This window comes from Melanostigma gelatinosum (assembly GCF_949748355.1).
Source record: "Melanostigma gelatinosum genome assembly, chromosome: 24".
Lineage (NCBI taxonomy): Eukaryota > Metazoa > Chordata > Actinopteri > Perciformes > Zoarcidae > Melanostigma > Melanostigma gelatinosum.
The window spans coordinates 4,063,281-4,086,480 of record NC_136657.1 but is presented as its reverse complement, the minus strand read 5'-3'; the positions used below and the strand labels follow the sequence as shown (position 1 = coordinate 4,086,480).

The 23,200-nt window shown below is 45.6% G+C and overlaps 1 protein-coding gene across 2 annotated transcripts in view; it reads right to left on the bottom strand.

The window, feature by feature from the left end:
* The window catches only part of LOC306797377 (fibroblast growth factor 14-like), a gene marked incomplete at both ends in the record, with an annotated part of 38,607 nt that extends 16,097 nt beyond the window's left edge, over positions 1-22,510 (bottom strand). The window contains one exon of one of the 2 annotated variants that reach the window (XM_079296715.1): positions 22,417-22,510. In XM_079296715.1, coding sequence (XP_079152841.1) covers positions 22,417-22,510 — 94 coding nt within the window. Of the gene's footprint in view, positions 1-4,651; positions 4,845-22,416 lie in introns of those variants that run through there. The other variant, XM_079296714.1, reaches the window with a different exon arrangement.
* Positions 22,511-23,200: the final 690 nt, after the last annotated feature.

Below are 23,200 nucleotides of genomic sequence, written 5' to 3'. Positions count from 1 at the left end.
AAGCGAATGGCATACTTATATCTTGCATTGGTGAGCTTCTTGTACTCAAGCTCTGGCCCTTGTCTGGGTCTACCAGCTAGAGGCCATGATTTGAAGGCTTCACAGGCTTCAGCACGATACTCAGCTACAGACTCGTTCCAGCCAGGTTTGATGTTATGGGTCTTATGATGATGCTTGTAGTAGGGCTTGCTGTCTTTATACAGAGCACTTACTATATCATTGTACATGAAGCAGAGATCTCTCCTATGCACCACATCCTTACAGTTAACGTCAGTGCACATAGCTGCATCTCTAGCTAGATGAATATTACTGAAGAGATATGAAGAGAAGAAAGTTTTGGTTATTATTATATCTAATCATCAATACAGTGGATCTTGGAGCAACGTAGATTAACTCAATAATAACTAAATATTTAATCTAAAATCCATAGAATTAAACTGAGAATAAATCAACAACCAACCACAGCTAACCAGAGGTTAAACCAATCCAGACTCACACTGTACTGATTAGGACAAACACTAGAACTGAGCCAACACATGAACGGGCGTATTCATCTCATGTGATATCATTCATCGTGGGATAGATTTTTGATCACACAGTCCGGCCCTATTACGAGTAAACGTAAAGACTCAAATGGTGTTATTGTTGGTTTTGGCACAGCTCCCCGCTGTAATGGATGAAAGATCAATAACTGTCCCGCTGCATCCACTCACCCTCTATTTATGTGTCTACACATCCGCCTGACATCCAGGTGTCCCTCCACTCGTTCCCACTCTTCCCACTAAACCTCCACATTCTGTCTGTTACTAGGGAAAGTCCCCTTTTCGTGTTGCCCCGGCAACTGCCTCGTGATTCCAGACTGTTCCAGTGGAAGGGTATTCCCCCATCCACACACACACACACACACACACACACATTTTCACCATGATGTGATCTGATTCAATCCGTCAGCCCATCGGGCGGCCACGCTGATTTGACATATTGTGTGTTGATTCGCTCCAGTCTGAGTTTAAATACAGTGTTTGACACAGTATGAAATACCAACATGGGCGTCTCATACAAGCGATGCATTAAAGACTCCCTCTCGCTCTCTCTCTCTCTCTCCCTTTCTCTCTCTTTCACACACACCATCTCGAGTGAAAAATTCTCGAGCGCCAAGTGAATGCAACCCTTTCATCCTCATTTACAAGAGAGCGTTGAGTGATTAGAGAAACACTTGGGGTGCTGAACAGAGTGGGTTTCTTGTTAAAATACAGACGCTGTTGGACCGTGCACATCGGGCTCAGCTCGTCATGTCATCGTCATCGAGGCCTTTTTAGCCTCGACAGGAATACCATCCAGAGGGAAACACTGATGTCAACTATCGATGATCCATACCTGCTGATTATAATACATTATGCAAACTGAGGTGACAGCGTTAACCACAGGGCTACATATTGAGCTGTGTTTTATTCAGTCAAAGTTGGGCTATCCTCACCTGGCTCCTCCAGCGTCCTCTCGCCTCACTAAACTCCTCATCTCAGCAGCGGATCCTTATTTTGGCATGTCCATAATCTCATCCTCTCGGTCACCACGCAGAGCTCGCGGCCACGGCTGAGGGCCGGACACGACATCCACACAAAGCGCTTTGTGGTTCAACACCACAACGTTCCCAGACCCGAAACATTCAAATTGTGGTTTCGGGAGTAAGAATGCGTGAAAGCTTGTGCACCTTTCAAGGACATTTGTGGCAAACTGGTCTCAGGTAAGCAGCCAGGAACCCGTGACGTTTGAAGACAACAGCTATCAGGACCAATATCTACTGTGCACAATGAATTTCATGAGTATTTAACGAACTAACAAGACATAAAAAATATCGTCTCAGGCTGCTAGAAGTTGTGATTTTATAGGCTCAACAATTAATCAAAAAGAATTGTTGGTGTGTTTATCGACAATGAAATGAATCATTTATTGCATCCCTGCAGACACACACACTCCTCACTTTAACTGTCTTCTCTTGTTTCCTCTTTCCCATGAACGCCACAACAGTCTATGCATTGAGAGCAAACATCGTTCCATCTGACAGCGGGGATATTTCTCGCTGCATGGTGCAGAGTTTACCTGCCCAGCATCCGTCTGTCAGAGCAGAACAGAAATGAGCACACACGGACTGAAATCAGTCACACATCAATCTCTCCGAGCTTGTTTGTGACACGAACGACAAGAAGTAATGTGATTTATCGTCTCTTATCCTTTTCCAGAACACGTCATGTCACTTCTAAGTGTTCATTTATAAGACAAAGTAATAAATGTTGCTGAATTAGACCTGGGAGGCACAGAGCAGAGTGTACCTTCCAGCCCAGCTTTGCATTTATGCATCTGTCTTTCTGTTGGCTTAAAACCCGTCTGACGTGGATATATTACAGCTGCATTTCCGAGGCGGCATGTAATGCTAGATTACCTTTCTTGGCTGGTGGTGTGACTCAGCCGATGGGAATTTCTAAGGCCACATGATTGATGCTTTCGATTGAAGCTACCGAATAGTTTAATTTGGCGGGGAACTCCTGTCCACCATTACCATCAGCTTTAGGTGCGGTATAGCAGCTCTTAAAGACTGATTTCACTGCAGGATGTACTGTCCTCCCACACTAGCGCGGTGAACGACCCACTCAGACGTCTAATTACATAACACTGAGAAGAGCCTCCATCATATCACAATTGGACTGGTATCACATTTGAATAAAAAGCCAATTTTGGCTCCATGACCGTCTAAATCTAGCCGATACAAGCACGCAAGTTTGAGTTGTATTGAACCACGTTTCTGATCAAGTAACGACGGCTGCAGGTCATTTTGTCTCTCCTTCACAAAACCTCTGGAAGACAGTAGGGGATGTTGGCATATCTCTCTCACACACACACACACACACACACACACACACACACACACACACAGATTGTGGACGTTGCCAAGCTTTCACCAGCAGCTCCCACAGCTGGGACCACAGAGGAAGGAGTGATGGAAGAAGGGGAAAAGGAGGGAGAAAAAAAAGTCAAATGAAGCTGGAAGGTAGGAGGAAAAGATCTGAGGTATGTGGGGATGATTGGGTGGACAGGAGGAAGAAAGAAGGTAAGGGAGAAAGGTGACAAAGGAGGGGAGAAGAGAAAGGAGGAAAATAGAGGGACTGAAGCAAAGATATGAAAAGAGGGGGAGAACAAATGGGAAAAAAGCACAAAATGAAGGTGGAAGAGGGGAGGAAAGGGAGAGAAGGGTGACAAAAGGGAAATATGGAAGAGAAGGGGGGTAAAAGCAGAGGAACTGAAGGTGATGTATGAGGAAAAGAGGATGTAAAAGAGAAAGGAGGAGAGGAGAGGAAAGGAGGCTGTTGTCGCCTATTCTTCCCAAAAAGAGAACAAGGCTGTAAGGAGGGATGAAAAGATCTAAGGAGGGAGGGAGGACAAGAAGGGCGGAAGAAGGGTCAAAGGGAGGTTATTGGGTGGGGGGGCAGAAGAAGGCGGAGGAGAAACAAGGGATGACAAAAAGGGAAAAATGCAGTGGAACTAAGGACTTGTAAAAGGAGACGGAGGAGAGGAAGCTGTTTGTCTGTTCCTCCTGTATAGGGAACAAGGGAGGAAAATAAGGAAGAAGGGAATGAGAAGATCTCTAAGGTATAGGGAGAAAGGTGACAAAAAAGGAGAGAGGTTGTTGTTGAAGAGAAGAAGGACAATAAGGAAAGTGGCAAAAGGGAAGAGAACGATTCAGAGTAACTGAAGCAAGAAAAAGAAAAATGTAGTAATTTGGCTCTCAGATCCCAAATACTCCCGTCACTCACCAGACCAAACAAACCAATTCCTATCAACATGACTCCTCACGGTCGCCTCTCCTCTATCTCCTCCTCAGGCTCCCCACATCTCATTTCCTGCCTCCTTCTCTCCTCCCTTCATCCACCCCTCCGTACACCGGCACCTGCCGCCTTCTCACACAATCAATTGATTACAACAGCATTTATCGCCTCTGCTATTGAACGCTCCTCTCGCTAATCTGCAATCTAATCAATTCTCTGCGCATTGACGGCGAGATCCGTCCCAAGTTTGGAGTTGGACGCGACATCTGAATGGTGAAAATGTTGACTTTTCAACCTCAAAACACGTTTCCGCTTTTTCAAATCAGATAGAAAAATCTGAGCACGGTGTGATTTCAAAATAAGAGAGAAGCGTTAGTTTTGTTCTTGTCATTGCCTCTAAGTCAGGACATTCTGCTGCTGTTGGTGGTGACAGAGCTTCTGAATTATGAGCTGAAAATGAGAGAGCGAGGTGGGGATGCACAGAGACAGACTGAGAGAGAGAGAGAGACCAGACAGACTAATCTGTGGCTTCAATAATGGATGTACCTGGAAACTACTGAACCATAGGGCACTACAAGACATGACAGTGTGCGTGCGTGTGCGCGCGCGTGTGTGTGTCACCACGGAGCAGAGAGAGGAAAAAAGAAGGAAGGGCGAGTCTGTCAGTCTGTGTTTGTGCATGCTATTGGGGTGTGTGTGCGCGTGTAGGAGCGCGCGTTTCTGCATGTGCGTGGAAGCGCGCACCTGCATATCAATACATTGGCGTGCGTGCGATTGTCTGTGTGCATGTGCATGCACGTGCGCGTGTGTGCCCCCCCCCCCCCGCACACCTTGTCTCCGTAGCCTCCTCTTCTTCAGGCCAAATATCCGGACTTTGGAGAAGATGTCGACCAGGTTCCCGTTGCACAGCCCCTGCTTCTTACCGGGGCTCTTCCGCCGCCGGTGAGGGATCGGTCGGTGGACATGTTGCTCTCTCGCCTGTCGCTTCTGCCGGATCAAACCGCTGGCGATGGCCGCTGCCATGTCTCCGCCGAAACAAAAACCGCCCCGTCTCCGTCCGTGTCTCCAGTCTCCTCAGCTGTGTCCACGGAGCGGAGCGCAGACGCAAACCTCCGGTCTCCGCTTTACCGGCTATAACGGCCCCATGCTTCAGCCACAACGCGGTAAAGTCCAAAATGAGCACGCCACTGCACGTTACAGCATATTTTCTGTCATCATTATTCCCCGGGCCGTTGATTTCTTGAAACCTACAGCGGTTTACCTGTCCGTCACGTTCCACCGGTCTGTCTGTCAGTCAGATAACAGCAGCTGTCACTGAACGGCTCCTCCAACCGATTTTACCGGACCCCGTTTGTCCGTTTCTGTCCCCATGGTCAACAGGCGAGACAGACAAAAAAACAGGAGAAAAATGAGGACAATGCCTCAGAAAGCGATTCTCGCCTCTCCTCCGAAAACGTCCGTTTGTATTTCACTGACAGGAGCGCGAGGCGCGCGTGCAGCCGCGAGCTGCTCCAGCTGCGTGAAACTAGCGAGAGTTACCCAGAGCATCACCGGAAAGAGGGCGGGTTGGCTTTCAAAGTGCAGGCTGGACAGGATCTGTGTTGGTCAAATAGATCTGATAGGCTGTATCAGTGAGTCACTTCACAGACACAATACAACCTTTTATACCTTTAGACCATTTACTGTGTTCACTTCCACAGCCTTCATTTATTATTGTATCTTCTGTCTTTTTGCTACTTGTTGCTGCCATCAAGTGGTCGATTTTCATCGAATCTACATTGTTTTTTTTTATCTTATTAGGAACACAACTGACACATCACAGCTGCTTGGTGTAGTCCTTTTATATATGATAATATCATGAACTGCTAAAAGCCCCCTGCTGCATCACTGTTTCATCTTGTGCTAATTAAAGACCATAGAGTGTAAACATTTAATCCGATTTCACAATGTGCCTCTATACTTTTATTTAGCATTACGTTTAATTCCCTGTTATATGCTTTTTAAGTCTACAGGGGGCAGTGGAACATTTGTAAAGATCGCAGTATCAATCGTATTTTATTGTTATTTTGAAAGTAAATGACCGGATGTCTCTTTGATTGTCGTTCTGGGTATATTGACTTTGGACAGCGCGAGCGCTCTCTGGAACCACACAGTCGCTGGAGCCACGCGCGGAGCGAGCAGTCACACACGCGCTGCCGAAAACAACCTGTCATCCTCCTAACGGGCCGGTTTAAAGGGTGTGTTATCGTTACCTGTATGGACGGAGCTGCATATGTTTTATTCACTAGACTGTGTCATTGTATGCACGACCAAAGTATGACATATTGTTCTTTTACTCTGATTTAAGTTTTGCATTCGTTTCCTTACAAGTGTGCAGTGGAAAGCATTGCAGCATGTAGGTCAGCCATCTCTCCAGAATAAAGAGCTGGGCTGGGACCCAGCTGCAGAACGCTGAAATGAAATGGTCCTTTCTTCTGCAAAACACGATTCAAAGAAAATCCCCAAAACATTTTCCAACCTATCCGTCCTCATAATGAATAACGGAGAGTAGTACCCCCCCCCCCCCCCCAATCATATGCATCCCATTCATTTATCACATTCAAGTGGCCAAAAGGCTGAACCGTTTCCATCATTGTCAGTTCCATATGACAACGATGCATATCGGATATCTCCTTGTCTAGATTGTCATCAGTGTGCTGCTGGAAATCATTTTCCCATTTGGACAAAGTCTTTCAATCCCAATATAGATTGTGGAGTGATAGTGATGTGTAAGTGTGTTCATCTGGGTGAGATAAAGACTGAAGTGAGGATACATTCAAGGAGGCTTAAAAAAGTAATTATATCACACTAAAATAAGATGTTAAATTAACAGATTAGTGCTCCAAGATTCTGCATATATTTACTGTATTGTAGTGTTTCTAAACTCTGAATGATGACAGTCTGATTCATTTTCAAGTATTTTATGTGTGGATCCAAGAAGGACTTAAGTGCAACGGGTGAAGCCTGATTAAAAAATAATCCGATGTCGCTTTGAGGCTTCAGGATGTCAGAAGCGAGTCAGAACACCAACAAAAAATATATTTCAGCACCATGGACAGCGAACAGCCTCTTTCAGACACTGTCTCTCTCTCTGCCTCTGTATCTGTTAGTGTGTGTGTGTGTGTGTGTGTGCTATTCAGACACACACACTCAGATGCACATACACACACACACACACACACACACACACACACACACAGGCAGACAGACAACAGTTTTCTTCAACACATCACAGGAATATGTATGTAGGGGTTCCTCATGTCCACTAGGTGGCACCAGAGTGTGTGAAAGAACATCAGCTCAACAGCTCACTGAGAGCCGTATTAATGGAGGTTGTACGTCGATAACACAGCAGTAGTTCACTGTGTGTGGTACATAATGATCAGTGTGGGACTCCTGCACAAGACAAACGGGTGAACGACTTAAAAACTGGCTCATGTAGGCCTAAATGTTATAATAACCAAATGGAGTTCTGAATGCAGACAATAGTTACGACAACTGGAACTATGTCAGTACAGTTATATAATTGTTATCATGGTACGCTTTGCTTTACTTGGTCCTGTTATGGTCTATTTTCACAGACTGATATCGAGGCAGGAACAGCAGCAGTCTGTCGCCCTGGATCTTCATATTTTGTCCCATTTCAGCAGGTAAACCTAGACCCTTCGACAGGATCTCCTGCTTCTGTCTCTGATGTTGCTGACACACTAAGATTTAGACACAGAAGGAACCCCTGCTTCGCCCTCGCTCGTCCCTCTCCCAGCCGGCAGGGAAAAAAGAGAACAAAAAAGACATGTGTACTTGTGTGTGTGTGCAAGGAGGGGATGTGTATGCCGGTTTATCCAGGTCAGCCCAAGTGAAGGAGTTATGAATAAATCAAAGCTGCATTTACATTAAAATTCATCTCCTCTGCTGCTTTTTATAGCATCGGAGGAAGGCGTGACACAGCTCTTAAACTTCAAAGGAAAAATCTTCGCCCCCCCCCCCCACCTCCTCCACCCACTTATTCCACCATCCATTCACTCAACTCTAACTCGTCCTCAGATCTCTCTGCTTCATTGTACACGGTTTGCAAGAGAACACACACACACACACAAATCAAGCAAGCAAACTTAACTCTGCAATAAAGGGCATAAATATGATAGAAAAAGCTTTTCCTGCGTGTCTATGTGTCTCCACACTTATCTTCTAAGTGTGCACAGAGGCAGCAGCGTCCTCTACGGGCAATAAAAGAAAACAGCACTCTCCACTCATCCACCTCCTCCTTCTCTTTTACGCCTCTGCAGCGCTACAGCCGGTCCTTGAATGCATCTTAACTTCAAAGATACACTCACTTTGTGCTTTGACACTGCTCCGTTACTTTTCCATCTTCAAGATGCATTCATGACCACTCAGGACGGACAGATTACTATCACAGGAAACTATATTTTCATTCATCTGTTGAGTTTAATAGAGATGTTATTGGCTAGTTTGTCATGTGATTTACTGGTAATTTGTGACATACATTAACAAATATGTCTTAAAATGGTACTGCTCTTCTGGGGGCCTCTGGATCTTACAGTTATGTTCAAATCTTTTCCTCACGCAAGCATGAAAAAAAAGGAGCACCTGGTGTGACATGCAGCCAGAAAGCAGCGTGTAAGTCAAAATGATCAACCATTCATTTAAATGAAAGATTCACGTGATGAGTGTGGTCGTACTGTGTTTATGGCCCACGAGAATGAATTCAGCTTCATTGATACTGTCCATTTTATCAATAAGTCCTGGACTCATCAGCGTCTCTGTAGGTGGCGCTCTTTGTTTGATCATGGTCACGACGGCTGCTCCTCTGCTGCTCCAAACAAACAGAGTGCGCAACAGGTGAACATCACATTTAGCCGTATACGTACAGCAGAGAAAAAGAAGAGGTGAAAAAGAGGGGAGGATGGAGAGAGAGAGAGACAGGGAGCGACGGGAGGATGGAGAGAGAGACAGACAAGGAGTGACGGGAGGATGGAGAGAGACACAGACAGGGAGTGACAGGAGGATGGAGAGAGACACAGACAGGGGGCGACGGGAGGATGGAGAGAGAGACAGACAGGGAGCGACGGGAGGATGGAGAGAGACACAGACAGGGAGTGACGGGAGGATGGAGAGAGACACAGACAGGGGGCGACAGGAGGATGGAGAGAGACACAGACAGGGAGTGACGGGAGGATGGAGAGAGACACAGACAGGGGGCGACAGGAGGATGGAGAGAGACACAGACAGGGAGTGACGGGAGGATGGAGAGAGACACAGACAGGGAGTGACGGGAGGATGGAGAGAGACACAGACAGGGAGTGACGGGAGGATGGAGAGAGACACAGACAGGGAGTGACGGGAGGATGGAGAGAGACACAGACAGGGGGCGACAGGAGGATGGAGAGAGACACAGACAGGGAGTGATGGGAGGATGGAGAGAGACACAGACAGGGAGTGACGGGAGGATGGAGAGAGACACAGACAGGGAGTGACAGGAGGATGGAGAGAGACACAGACAGGGAGTGACGGGAGGATGGAGAGAGACACAGACAGGGAGTGACAGGAGGATGGAGAGAGACACAGACAGGGGGCGACAGGAGGATGGAGAGAGACAGACAGGGAGCGACGGGAGGATGGAGAGAGAGACAGACAGGGAGCGACGGGAGGATGGAGAGAGAGACAGACAGGGAGTGACAGGAGGATGGAGAGAGAGACAGACAGGGAGATAACAGATGTGGGTGGGTGTTCCCCAAAGGAGTGTGAGGATAGCCACTCTCAACTGAGCAGGATGAGTCATAATTCACGCTCAGACACTCGCCCACACACACACACACACAGAGAGAGGCGCAGACACGGGGAAGTCCACTGTTTCCAAGGTAACGAGTGATTAGTGACGCAGGTGGATCTCCGAACGAAGAGAGAGGAAACACCTGATGAATGCAGAGAGAACACGCACACACACACATCTGGCATCAGTTGCAGTTATCGTACTGCGTCTCTGACTTTATGCTTTGTCTTTGGGTTGGTGTCTCTCTCTCACACACCTTAACTTCTTTCCTCTCCTAGCTCCTTCTCTTCTCTCATCTACTGTATTTGTTTCCTCTCATCTCATCCCATCCCCTTTCCTTGTCCAGTCTTTCCTCTCCTCTACTTCCAGTGTTTCCTCTCCTCTCTCCTTCTCCTCACTTCTACTTGTTTCCTCTCATATCATCTCCTCATCTACTCTCTCATCCCCTTTCCTTGACTACTCTCGTTTCTGCTTCATCTCCTTCACTATCCCTGTCTCTTCTCCTCTCTCCTTCTCTTCCCTCATCTACTTGTTTTCACTCATCTCCGTACCTTGTCTCTTCCCCTCACCTCCTCTCTCATCCCCTTCACTAGTCTCCTCCCCTCTATCATCCTCTTTCCTTCTCCACTATCCTCTCCGTTTCATCTCACTTCCTCTCCTTTCCTCGTCGCCTCCCCTCTCATCTACTTTCCTTGTCTTCTCTCATCTCTGAGGGTTATCTCATCTCCTCATTTTTGCTCTCATATCCTCCTCTAATTCCCTTGTCTCTCTCCTCTCCTCTTGTCGAATCTCCTTTCCTTTTCTCCTCTCCTTGTCTATCTTTGTAACATCTCCAGCTCAGGGGGGAGGAGAGAGAGATGAGCTCCTGAATCATTCATTCAGCCAACTCTCTCTCTTTCCTTACGTCTGTCTGCTTCCTCTAGTGTCTTGAATCCCCTCTTTCTCTCTCTTATACCTTTTTCTCTCTAATTCTTGACGAGTTTAAGAGGTTTGATATAGATAACTACAGAGACTGAAGGGAGAAATCCTTCAAGCAAGAGTTTGGTTTAGGGAGGTGCTGAAAGTCAAAGCCTGGTGGAGATGGATTAAAAACATGTTGATATGATGTGAAAATGTAATGTAGGACATCATCTACATCTGTTCAGCTACTGCAGTTAAGTTTGCTTCTGTGGTTTTAGAAATGTTGCACAACCTGTTTTTCAGAATTTCAGAGGAAGACAACAAGTTATTCTTAATTTGCAATAATCTTTTCTGTACTGATATACCTACAGAACATTACATTATCAATCTTTGCTCACTACATATTAGCCTTTCTTAAAAGTGTGCACAGATAAAAACAATTAAAAATCCAAAATTGTGAAATTACCGGTTATCGTATTGGTATCAGCCATGAGACGCAGGTAATTATTGGCATCAGCGGGGAAACAATGCTATTCATGCATCCAGAGTCCCATTACCTCTCAGGTCATTGTGTTTCAGTTTTGAGTATTTCATGAAAAGTCACGTAAAGGTGAAGGTTTGAGAATCTGTACATAAAGGGGTAAACATCAATTTACAGAATCTAAAAGATAACTTAAGGAGAGTTAACAAATTCAAACAACGCAAGAAAAAAGTCGTGTACGAGAAGCTCATGTCCTGCTGCCTCACTCTCTCTTTAAGTAGATCGTGCCGTGATGCCAGGTCATCTCCTCTCTATTATCCAAACACATCACGACTGGACGGCCGACTTCTCTGAAGCTCTGCAGCCTTCACCTGTATTCAGGTACTCCTCAGAGAGTGGCTGCCATCAGTGTCCATCAGTGACTCGCTTTCATTCTCTCTGAATAACAAGAAGAGTTTGACTCTGACCGGCCACTGCTGTGGTTAAGGTTAAGGTGAGGCATAAAACATATTTCATTACAGTTCTGAAATGCTCAAGATTCAACAGGATATCAACAGTACGATCTCTTAAGTACAGTATCTTGCTGGAGATGAAGACCATTGTCAGAGAACTATAATGCATCGATCAATACAAATGAATTGACTGTCTCTCCCGTGAGTGTCTTGCAGTGATCTGAGTCAGAAAGCACTTAGAATTAAATGGTTTCCCCCCCCGACAGCTGCACTCATTCAATCTCAGCAAAACCACAACTCCCAGCTCACTGCTCCTCCGTCTACAGCGCTGTGTTCAGTGTGCCGGCCCTGTGATGAGCGATGACTGTAGTGAGTCAGCCGCCTCTCTTATTTGATTGTGTTGGCAACACTTTGGCGTCACCTAAAAGGCTGCACGCGTTGTTTTGTTGAGCTAGTTACAAGCTGACAAACAGTGAGAATATGTCAACTATCTGAGTGCCTTCAAAAGCTGCTGCATGGCCGGCTGACTGACAAGGACACACAATTAGTTTTGAATAACAGGAACGCAGAGCGGAGGTAGATAATGTGACAAGAGATAAAACTTCGTGAAGCGTTCAAGGCTCGACAAAGCAGACTGTGTTCAGTGGCGCACACGCTGAGGGAGAACTTATCTTTCTCGGAGTAAAATAATGTCTGATTTCAGCTATTTTGTTGTGGGAAAAAGGGTGTTGTTCACAGTTGGTGTTGGATAGAGGAGGAGGATAACCGTCGAGGTGGTGGATTTTTAGAAAAGGATCTTTGTGTTGTTGTGGTCAGTCGTGACTTCTGGCTAAAAACAAAGAAAGGCAAAAGGCTAACGAATCCCGTGATCAACAATTAAAACTACAATCTGATGTGAGGCAGCATCTCTGTCCCTTTTCCCCCTTTCTTCAGGTTCGATAAATAACAGATTGATGTCAACGCTTCAGCAGCAACGGTAGATTTTCAGGATCCCATTCAGCCCACGAGGCCTCGAATGGCCTCGTGCCACAATACAGATCAAAGAGCAGCGCTTCTCACAGGTACCAGAGGAGATGGAATACAGACATAAGAACAGAACTGCATCTGGGGTCTGAGCGAGAGAGAGCAGGCGAATGGGTTTGAGATGACAGAGTGTTAGCGCAACAAGTCTTTTAAAATTAGACAAAAAAGGCATGAAATTGCTCCCAATCAGTTTATCAGAGAGTATTAATTACTGGCGCTAACCATCAAAACATAATATAAAAAGCATTTTTATATTATGTAGCCTTCTCATTCTGCCTCGTCTAATTGCTCCAAGTCAGCTTCAACGAATTGACTTTTTGCTGCCATCTTAGAAAAGTTATTATTGGCTGAGAGGCAAGTGAAAAAGCAAAGAAAGTTGAGGATTCAGTGGATTAAAACCACTGTTTTATAACTGACTGGTACATATACGTACATGGAACAGTTGGGAATGAAATTAGGAGACAGCATGGAACAAAAACAATGTCACACAGAGTCCTGACTTATCTTCAACTGCTGTGTGTATATTCTCATTATCTGTCCAAATTCATCAGCTGTGTAAGAGCTGAGTTGAGTTCAGGGACACTAAAATCCCTGCAAGTACCCTCAATCTAAGCAAACCTTTGACAAGTGAGTTTAAATCGTGATGAAGCCCTAAATAAGTCAATACACAACCGCTGTTTATACATACAACTGTATATTTGGGTGACTGCCATTGCTAGAAAGTATCATGTATCGTCTTGTTTTCTTTAGCGGTAAAGCATATCTGTGATTGTCCTGCTCTCTCAGGACAGATGCACACAGCTGTTGTAAAGAGTCTCTTACCTGGATCAGCTTTGCCCAAAGCAGCCTTTAGTCTCTTCTCTGCTACCTTCAGTATAAACTCATAGTCCATGACTAACACACACACACACACACACACCTGTTGACACCAGCCAGACGGACTCCAGTGGAAACTCACTTCTTAAATCTCCTGGAGTCCCCCAACGCGGCCTCAGATGAAGACACACACATTGGCGACACACACACACACACACACACACAGTGAGCGGGACAGATATGGCCATTATGTCACGCAGGGCTGTCATCAAGCAAAAGGTTAAAGCAGACAAGGGGAGACTAAAAGTCAGCTCAAGTGTGTGTGAGGGAGAGCTGGAGCGAAGGAAAGAAGTGGAGGACGGAGATAAAGAGACGAGGTGCTACAGAGAGGGAACTCATCATCAGTAAAGTAGCGATCACAAGTCACTGAGTTTTGACTTTTTATGTTGTCAAAGAATAGAACATCACCGGCCTAATGCTTTAATAACGTACAACTATAATCCACTGAGTATGGATATTCAGCTCCTCCAACCATGAGCCTATTATTACTATTATTGTTATTTATTTCATTATTAATCTTTTTACTTTGTTAATTGTGATTTTTATATGTATATATATATTCAGTGAGAGTAATTAGAAATCGAAACTTGCAGGGCAGCGAGGGTTTCATTAAGGCAGCATTCTCCTTTGTAGCAGCCAATTGAACACATTTAATGCAGCGAGTCAGAGACAGACTGAGCTGTTGTCACATGTTCCTCTGCTTCTTATCATTCAGTCTGCGAAAACACTTCTTAGTGGAGCCATTGATGCCCGGCTGCTTTTTATAAGTACACTTGGAGAAATAACACTCAGCACTCACGCTCTCTTGACAGAAACCTGGAGCGAGAACGGTCCAACACACACACACACACACACACACACACACACACACACACACACACACACACACACACACACACGCACACACTCTCTCATTCACCTTTCCCCTTTTACTCACTGCCTCATTTGGAAAATTATAGTGTTTCCACTGCTGAACGGAGTCACACTGTAATCAGCCGTGCAAGAGTCTTTTTATTTGTTTGACAAAGAAATAGTCCCTCACAGAAACAAGTAACTGTGTCAAAGCTGAATTCAGCAACAGGTTTAAGCTTCTCTGACAATATTTACACAACATTGTTCTTCTTCCTGTTTGGTTTTTATATAAATTTAGCTAATACTGGATTACCCCCAAAGCTCCAACGTCACTGTGTGACATGATCTAATTCGATTAACTGACACAAAGTGAGCATACATGGAGCATAAAGTTAGTATAAACAGTCTCCACAGACTCTTGTGTGAAATACTGGATCATTTTGGGTCTTTTTTTTACCTGCAAAGTCCAGTTGAGTTTGGCCTGTTTTGTTTCATTGTATAAATGACCTGTGTGTGTGAAACTGTATCTGTTTGAGACGGGATGTGATTCGTCGACAGCTCGTGAGTCTGTGAAGTATGACGTCCATGAGAGTTCAGACGAAAGCAGACCAGACAAGCAAAGTCAAAATGTTTTTTACTGCACTCTGTGTATTTCGGACAATGAGGACATGGGCTAACGAGTTCACTCTCTCTCTCACACACACACACACACACACACACACACACACACACACACACACACACACACACACACACACACACACACACACACACACACACACACACACACACACACACACACACACAGAAGGGATTCTATGAGAGTACTGCAACAAAACCCTCTGTGTGACCTTAGAGGACACACATCACTATGACTGTCACTATTTTGTCATCTCATCACTTTTGGACAATGTAACAGCACGCAAGTGAGAAACCGAGACGGAGAGAGACAGACCGACACATTGACTTTGTTTGCAAGCTTGAGGAACATACAGCGTTGGTATTTTTGATCCAAAGATATCAATGTGATGACCATTAAACGTGTACTGTATGCGTGTGTATGTGTGGGCCTTTCACTCGCAGTGACAGATCCGAGTTGACACGATCCCCACTGCTGTACTCCAGTGTTTGAATAAAATATCAAGCACGACGCCTTAATGGCAATTTTCCAGAGGTGTGTGTGTGTGTGTGCGTGGGCCTGCACGCATATGTGGGCTATAAAGGGTGAAAATCTCTATCTGGGTCACGTCACATGGGACACGGGGCCGTGAGTTACACTGTGCCTTATTCCTTTTTAACAATGAATGATACTGATGCAGGTTCATCTGGAGGAGACCCAACACTGGAACTCCATTCACACAGTTCCAGCGTCTCTGTAAACCGATGTTTAAGGAAAAGTCAACTTTGATATATAATAGTTACCCAACAACATAAAGTGAAAGTTATCGCTTGCTTCTTCTTACTGAATGGGCCACACACATGCTGATGCACACACACACACACACACACGTCCACACGACACAAAGCTGTATTTCTGTCTTGCCAGTGGACTTTAACTAAATAGTGCAATTCAGAGGAAAAACGGCAACAAATCCTGAGTCAGCGAAACACTGCCTCCTCCACATCTCCAGCAGGTCCATATTTCACCACCAACCGCTGTGTGTATCGCGCATAAACACACACTTACACACTAAAACTCCCAGGGAGAGAGTTCATGCAGTAACGTTTCCTTTAATTAAAAGAGAACGTGACAGCTAAATGGTCCCGGCTGCTGTAAATCTGTATGAGGCCGGCTGCAGGATGCTGGTGGGAACTGAACTTTACATACTGTATAAATAAACATGTACTTGACATTTTGCAGTCACATTATTGCTCATATATTATACTTCAAAACGACGTTAACATCGGTATACTGAAGACAAAACTGCAGCTTGGAGCCTGTCCATTAAAGACATCGTACACACTCAAAGAGGGAGTTTAAACTGCAGGTTAACTGTGGGACAGGAGGTTAATATCCCTGCTTACGTGTCACACGAGCGCACGCGTGTCTCTCATGAATCCAGCATTTCTAGCTTCAAGCCAAATCATCAAAGAAGCAAAGAGGAGCACAATATAAAAAGGAATAAAAGCAGAAACGCAAGAGCCCAGAGGACACAAGAAACACAGCCAGTCATGTGCCACTTTATAAATTGCAGGCAACAGCGTGTTGGCAGGCAGTGAAAGGAAGCCGTGGAAATCTTGCACTTGGGACAATTGTTCAAATTAGTCCTTTCACCTGCGCCAACACATCAATATTGATTTGTTTGTTTACACCTTTAATCTGAAAGATTAGAGGCTTGTGTTTGGTGCTAACATCTTATTGTCAAGGACAAGACCAGAGAGGAGTCTAAACAAGAGATAACCATACAGCATCGCCATGGAGACCTTACGGGAAGGATGCCCCCGCCTAACGACAGCCAAAAGGAGGAGTCTCCAACCTCATCATCAGGGACCGCCTCCGATCTCCCACTTTCCCCACCCTTCCTAGACGAGGAGTCTTTACCTCCCTCCCCAGCACCTACTTCCACCCCGCAAATTCCATCCAGGTCCCTTTCCTCTCTCACACTCTCCCCATCCTCCCCCCACCTGGAGTTCACTGACCACATGAAAGAGCTGGTCATTGCTGGAACCAAACACACTCCTCGACGGTTCCACAACCATCCTCTGTCTCCCCTACCTGATAAAGGAAAGAATTGATATCTTCTGGGTCCAGGCTACAAGGCTAATGACACCAATAACTCTCTCCAGGAAAAGTCGGGGCCCTGTATGCAGCTAGCTGTCTCAATTCCTGTCCTGCAAGTTTATAGAAAAAGGTGAGGCTGCGAAGAAACAACAGTAAACCTGCAAACTTATCAAACTTAGCATACATTCCTCGTCAGCCTGTCCAAATAAATTGGGCAAAGAAAGCTTTAACCACATTAAACTTAGCTTATTAAATGTCAGGTCTCTGTCAGGAAAAACATTTTTAATCAATGATTTTATTGTTCGGCACAAACTGGACATTTTGTTTTTAACTGAAACTTGGTTAAATCAAGATAACAGTGCAGCTGTTCTTATTGAATCAACACCTCACAACTTCAGTTTCATGAGCGAAACAAGAGCGCATAAGAAAGGAGGTGGAGTTGCTGTTTTATTTAATGATTCTCTTCAATGCAAGCAGATGTCCTTTGGTCATTTTGGTTCTTTTGAATATGTGGCTCTGAATTCCACTCAAGCTTTATTCCTAAACATTTACAGACCGCCTAAATACTGTGCAACCTTCTTTGATGAGTTTACTGAACTGCTGTCTGTAATCTGTATTGATTTTGACTGTGTTGTTCTTGTTGGTGATTTTAATATCCATGTTGATAATCCCCAGGACAGAGAGTCTATAGAACTATGTGGTGTCCTTGATAACTATGATCTGACTCAGCATGTGACAGGACCCACCCACAACAGGGGGCACACTCTGGACCTCATCATCACCAAAGGTGTAAACATTTCCAAGGTTGCTGTGACTGATGTTGCACTCTGATCATTTCTGTGTTTTCTTTGACAGTGCAATCTCCTTGCACACAAATGTCCAAACCAAGGTTGTGACAAAGCGTTACATCCCTGAAAACACCAGTGAACTATTTATTCAGAAGTTCTCCTCCACACCAGCCCTCTCTTGCCTCTCAGTCAATGAGCTTGTAGATGGCTTCAATTTTAAAGTTAAAAATATTATTGATGCCATTGCACCCACTAAAGTGAAGGTTGTCTCGGGTAAGCAAAGATCTCCTTGGAGAAATGCTACGCTGGTCAAAATAGAGAAACGAGAGTGTCGGAAAGCTGAGCGCAGGTGGCGAAAAACTAATCTCCAGGTTCACTGTGACATCTATAAAGAGAGACTTCGCAATTATAATTTGGAACTTAGAAATGCAAGGCAGTCATTCTTCTCTGACATCATAACCAAAAACAAGAACAACACACGCGCCTTATTTGCTACCGTCGACAGGCTAACAAACCCTCCAGTGTCGGTAGCAGCTGAGCTCCAATCCACTTGGGCATGCAATCAATTTGCCTCCTTTTTTACTGACAAAATTCAGAAAATTAGACAAGCAGTCAGTGCCTCCACACCAACCACAGGATATGTGTTGTCCCGATCTCTGAATAACATCCATTCAAATATCATGACACAATTTCATTCAATCGACCGTAGAAGCCTAGAAGACATTATACAACATCTGAAGTCCTGCTGCTTGGATATTCTACCAACACACTTTTTCAAAAATATTTCAAACTGCATGACCACTGATCTTTTACAAATTGTAAACACATCCCTTCTCTCAGGTGTCTTCCCACAAGCCCTAAAAACTGCAGTTATTAAACCGCTCCTAAAGAAGGCTAGTTTAGACTCCGCAACGATGAAAAATTATAGGCCAATATCAAACCTCCCATTTTTAAGGAAAATAATTGAAAAAGCGGTTTTCCAACAGCTGACCACCTTCTTGGCCATAAATAACTGCTTTGATGTTTTCCAGTCAGGCTTTCGACAGCACCACAGCACTGAAACTGCTCTTGTTCAGGTTTTCAACGACATCCACTGAAACATAGACAATGGCAGAAGTTCAGTCTTAGTGTTACTGGATCTCAGTGCTGCATTCGACACGGTCGACCATGCCATACTCCTAGAAAGACTAAACATCTGGGTGGGACTCTCTGGCACAGCACTTAACTGGTTTGAATCCTACTTGAAGGACCGAGAATACTTTGTGTCTGTGGCTGATTACACATCAGAGCTGACTAAAATGACATGTGGTGTTCCCCAAGGTTCAATACTGGGGCCTCTTCTGTTCAACATCTACATGCTTCCACTAGCTCAGATTATGGAAAACAACAAAGTGTGTTATCATAATTATGCAGACGACACACAAATCTACATAACTATGTCACCAGGGGACTATAATCCCATACAAGGGCTGGGTAACTGCATTGAACAAACCAACAACTGGATGTGCCAGAATTTTCTTCAATTAAACAAAGATAACAGAAGTAATTGTTTTTGGTACCAAGGACGAACAATTGAAAATCACCGCTCAGCTTCAATCACTGATGTTAAAACCCACAAACCAAGCCAGAAATATAGGTGTAGTTATGGATTCAGACCTCAACCTGAACAGCCATATCAAGACAATTACAAAATCAGCCTACTATCACCTGAAGAATATATCAAGGATTGGAGGACTTATGTCTCAACAGGATTTGGAAAAACTTGTCCATGCATTTATCTTCAGCAGACTGGACTACTGTAACGGTGTGTTTACAGGTCTCTGTAAAAAGTCCGTCAGAAAGCTGCAGCTGATTCAGAATGCTGCAGCTCGAGTCCGCACTAAGACCAGGAGGGTGGATCACAACACCCCAGTTCTGAGGTCTTTGCACTGGCTTCCTGTCCAACAAAGAATTTACTTTAAAATCCTGCTGTTGGTTTACAAAGCACTGAATGGTTTAGGGCCAAAATACATCTCTGATCTGCTGCTACCTTATGAACCATCCCGACCCCTCAGGTCGTCTGGGACCGGTCTACTTTCTTTTCCCAGAGTCAGAACTAAACATGGAGAAGCAGCGTTCAGTTTTTCTGCTCCACATATCTGGAACAAAGTCCCAGAAAGCTGCAGGTTTGCTGAGACCCTCAGCTCATTTAAATCAAGATTGAAGACTTTTCTGTTTGCTGCTGCCTTTAATTGAACCACATTCAATTAATATATTAATCAATTTCCTGCATTTCTGCATTTTACGACTGCATTTTATTTCTTACACTGTTTTTTAATGTTTTAATGAATGTTCTTAATTGTTTTTAAATCTCCTTTTCTTTTGCCTTATGTTTTGATGCTTTTAATGGTTTTATGTGTGTCAGGATCCAGGATCCCTGTCTGACCCGTTGTGTGTTTCCCCTGATCTCCTCTACTCAGGTGTCCTGTCATTCCCCTGTTTGTTATTGTGTGCCATGTGCTCTGTGTTTGTCCTCTGCCTCGAGACACCTCCCATGGCCACACCCGTGATTGTGCACAGCTGAGGACACTCCAGCTGATCACCTCCTGCGGCCTGACACACCAGACTCAGGTCCCACTAATGAGTCCCCTGTCTCGATATAAACTCTGGTCCTGCAGTCTGGGGTGGTCAGGTCGTACCGTCTTTCACCCGCTTCAACCCCGTGGCAGCCGCTGCCCTCGTTGTGTTCTACGGATTACACTCCGCCGCTCTGCCCTCCTTGTGTTCTACGGATTACACTCCGCCACTCTGCCCTCCTTGTGTTACACGGACTACACACGCCGTCAAGCTGCCAGCCCTCCGGTGTCGAGCCACGGGCCTCACACCGTCGATCTGCCACTCGGGTGTCGGACCACGGGCTCCACACCTTCCTGTCTTAGTCAGGCTAAATAAAACCTGTTTCCATTGACTTCTGTCTCCTGTGGTCTTGCGTTTGGGTCCTACCTGTGAACTCCCGTGGCAATGTGAAGCACTTTGAATTACCTTGTTGTTGAAATGTGTTATACAAATAAACTTGCCTTGCCTTACTGCTCGAGTGTTTTCCCCAGAGATTACTTGTCGATCGCACGAGGCAAACACATGCCTTTTTTTCTTGAAATACTTGTTGATGAAGTACAAATGTATTTCTCAGGAAAGACCTAGAAGCCTTTCATAAATGTACGTTGAATCATTGTCATATCAGTCAGCAATGAGGAGGAAAACAGTCATTTAAGCAAAGGAAACGTCACAGATTAGACGTAATACTTTGCTGCACTCTCGAGGAGATACTTACAACTATAGTAGCCTCTTATACATCTGTTTCTGAGAGGTGATCTGCCTCAAACTATAGTCTCCTGCAAGTATACGGTTGCAATTTGAAATGAATGTTGTGTGCCTTTATAGCCACAAGGCAGTCAATGACCGAAGCTGCAGTAGTGTGTAAACAGGCTTGTTGATGCCCCAAAGACTTTTCACTTCACTCTTTTAACAACCGTCAGTTTTTGTGAATTTACTTTGCTTCAAGGCTCCTTCTTAAACACACAGACACACAGCCACACTCTGATAGCATCTCATAGCTCCACGCAAACATTTTCACAAAACATAATCACTAACAGCCATCTGACTTCATGAGAGTGGCCTCATGGCCTGCTGCTGTTCTCTAAACATTGTGTTGAAGAGACAGACGCCAACGTTTTGATGCAATGTAAATATGTATTGTATAATAATGTCAACAACGTCCGCTTCCTGTTGCAACGCCAATGTCAATCTCTGTGCTGCCCTCGTTCAGAGCGGAGGGAGCAAGACTAGAATCAAAAGACCTGAATTAAAGGGAATCTCACTCTTAATTAGGGAACTTGTGACGGACCGGTTTCCCAGCCCTGATCTTTGAAGTTATCTCCACACCTAAAATCCAACTTTAGAAGATGGACATGTTGCTGATGGGTGCACCAGGTATGACGATGGCCATAATTAACAGCTCACTTAAATAAAAAAAGTTGCAATAAACATTTTAGGACCCCTTAAAGTCAGCCCCCCGAGAAGCTCTGGGCTCTGCTGAGCAACACAGCATCACCTTCGGTCTTCAACCTCATGAGAAGAGATGTTTGTGTCCACACGATCTGACCGAAATGTCTGCAGCCACAAAACACAAGTACAAGTACAAAACACGCTCTCTCCCGTTCCACGGCACTGAATGCACGGTGGAAGTCTAAATAAGGCCATGTGCTGTTTAATCATGCAGGTTACTGAGCCTGAACGGGTCTGCACTGCATTACACTTGATTTTCTGCAGCATCTCTGCCAAGCCCAGCACGCACTCTTTTTCGCACGCACTGCCACTGTAGTCAGTTTCTGTGCTAATAAGTTATCCTCTGTCCCCTCCCTCTGTCCCCAATCACACACCCCTCCCCTCCCTGAAGTGCACTCACTTGCTGCACAACTGCGATTGCAGAGAAACACCAGCCGAACAGTGCAGTCTCGAGAGGGAACACACACACACACACACACACACACACACACACACACACACACTCCTGAGTGTATGCAGACACAGAAACGCAATAAAGTATTTCTCTTTCTCTATCATCCCCGCACAGGCACGTACACGCACAGAAAGAGAGAGAGAGAGAGGCACACACACACACAACAAACTCACCAGTTGGGTTCTTGTTTTTCTTGAGGCTCCTGCCACAAAGACACTGCAGCATATGCGATCCTTTGCTGAAAATGTTGTTCCAAATAAACCGCATGGATTTGGCCGAGACGGGGGAGGAGGAAGAGGAGGAAGAGGAGGTGGGGGACGAGAGGCGCTCCGGATGCGGCAGCCTAAAATTCACCCACCGCATGGGGGCTGGTCCGCCCCCCTGTTTGCGTGCCAGCAGAGCCGGCCAGCTGTTGGGCTCAGTTCGGCGGTGCTTCGTCCTCCCAATCTGCACCATAGACAAGAATAAGAGCTGGAATCCCGGCTCGTAGCCCGGTTTCTCGCCTGGTTCCTCAACAAGCCCGGAGATCAGCAGCCGCACGTATTCCGCGTCGAAGTCGTCCTCGTGCGGTAGGAAAAGAGCTGCCGCCGCTGCGCTTTTCTCCGCGGTCTCCGCCTCTGGCTGCCCCAGCGGCCGGTGGTCCTCAGCGGCGGAGGATATGTCGCTGCTGCTGCTGCCGCTGCCCGGCCGCCGCGGCGTGAAAAGCCCCCGAGCGCTCCACTTCAAATGGCGTCGTCTGCCGCGCGGCGCGGGGAGAGGAGCGGCAGCGGCGGACAGGCATGCGGCGGCGCTAGCGTGGAGTCGGCGGTACGCGGCAGCTGTCGGCTTCTGCACAAAAAACCATTGCATATTAGTGGGGATCGCAGGGGTCGGTGCGTCCGTCCGTGCGGGAGGGGGGAGGAGGGGAGGGTGCGGATATACCAGGAGTCCGTCAGCAAGTCGGTGGCATCCCAGTGC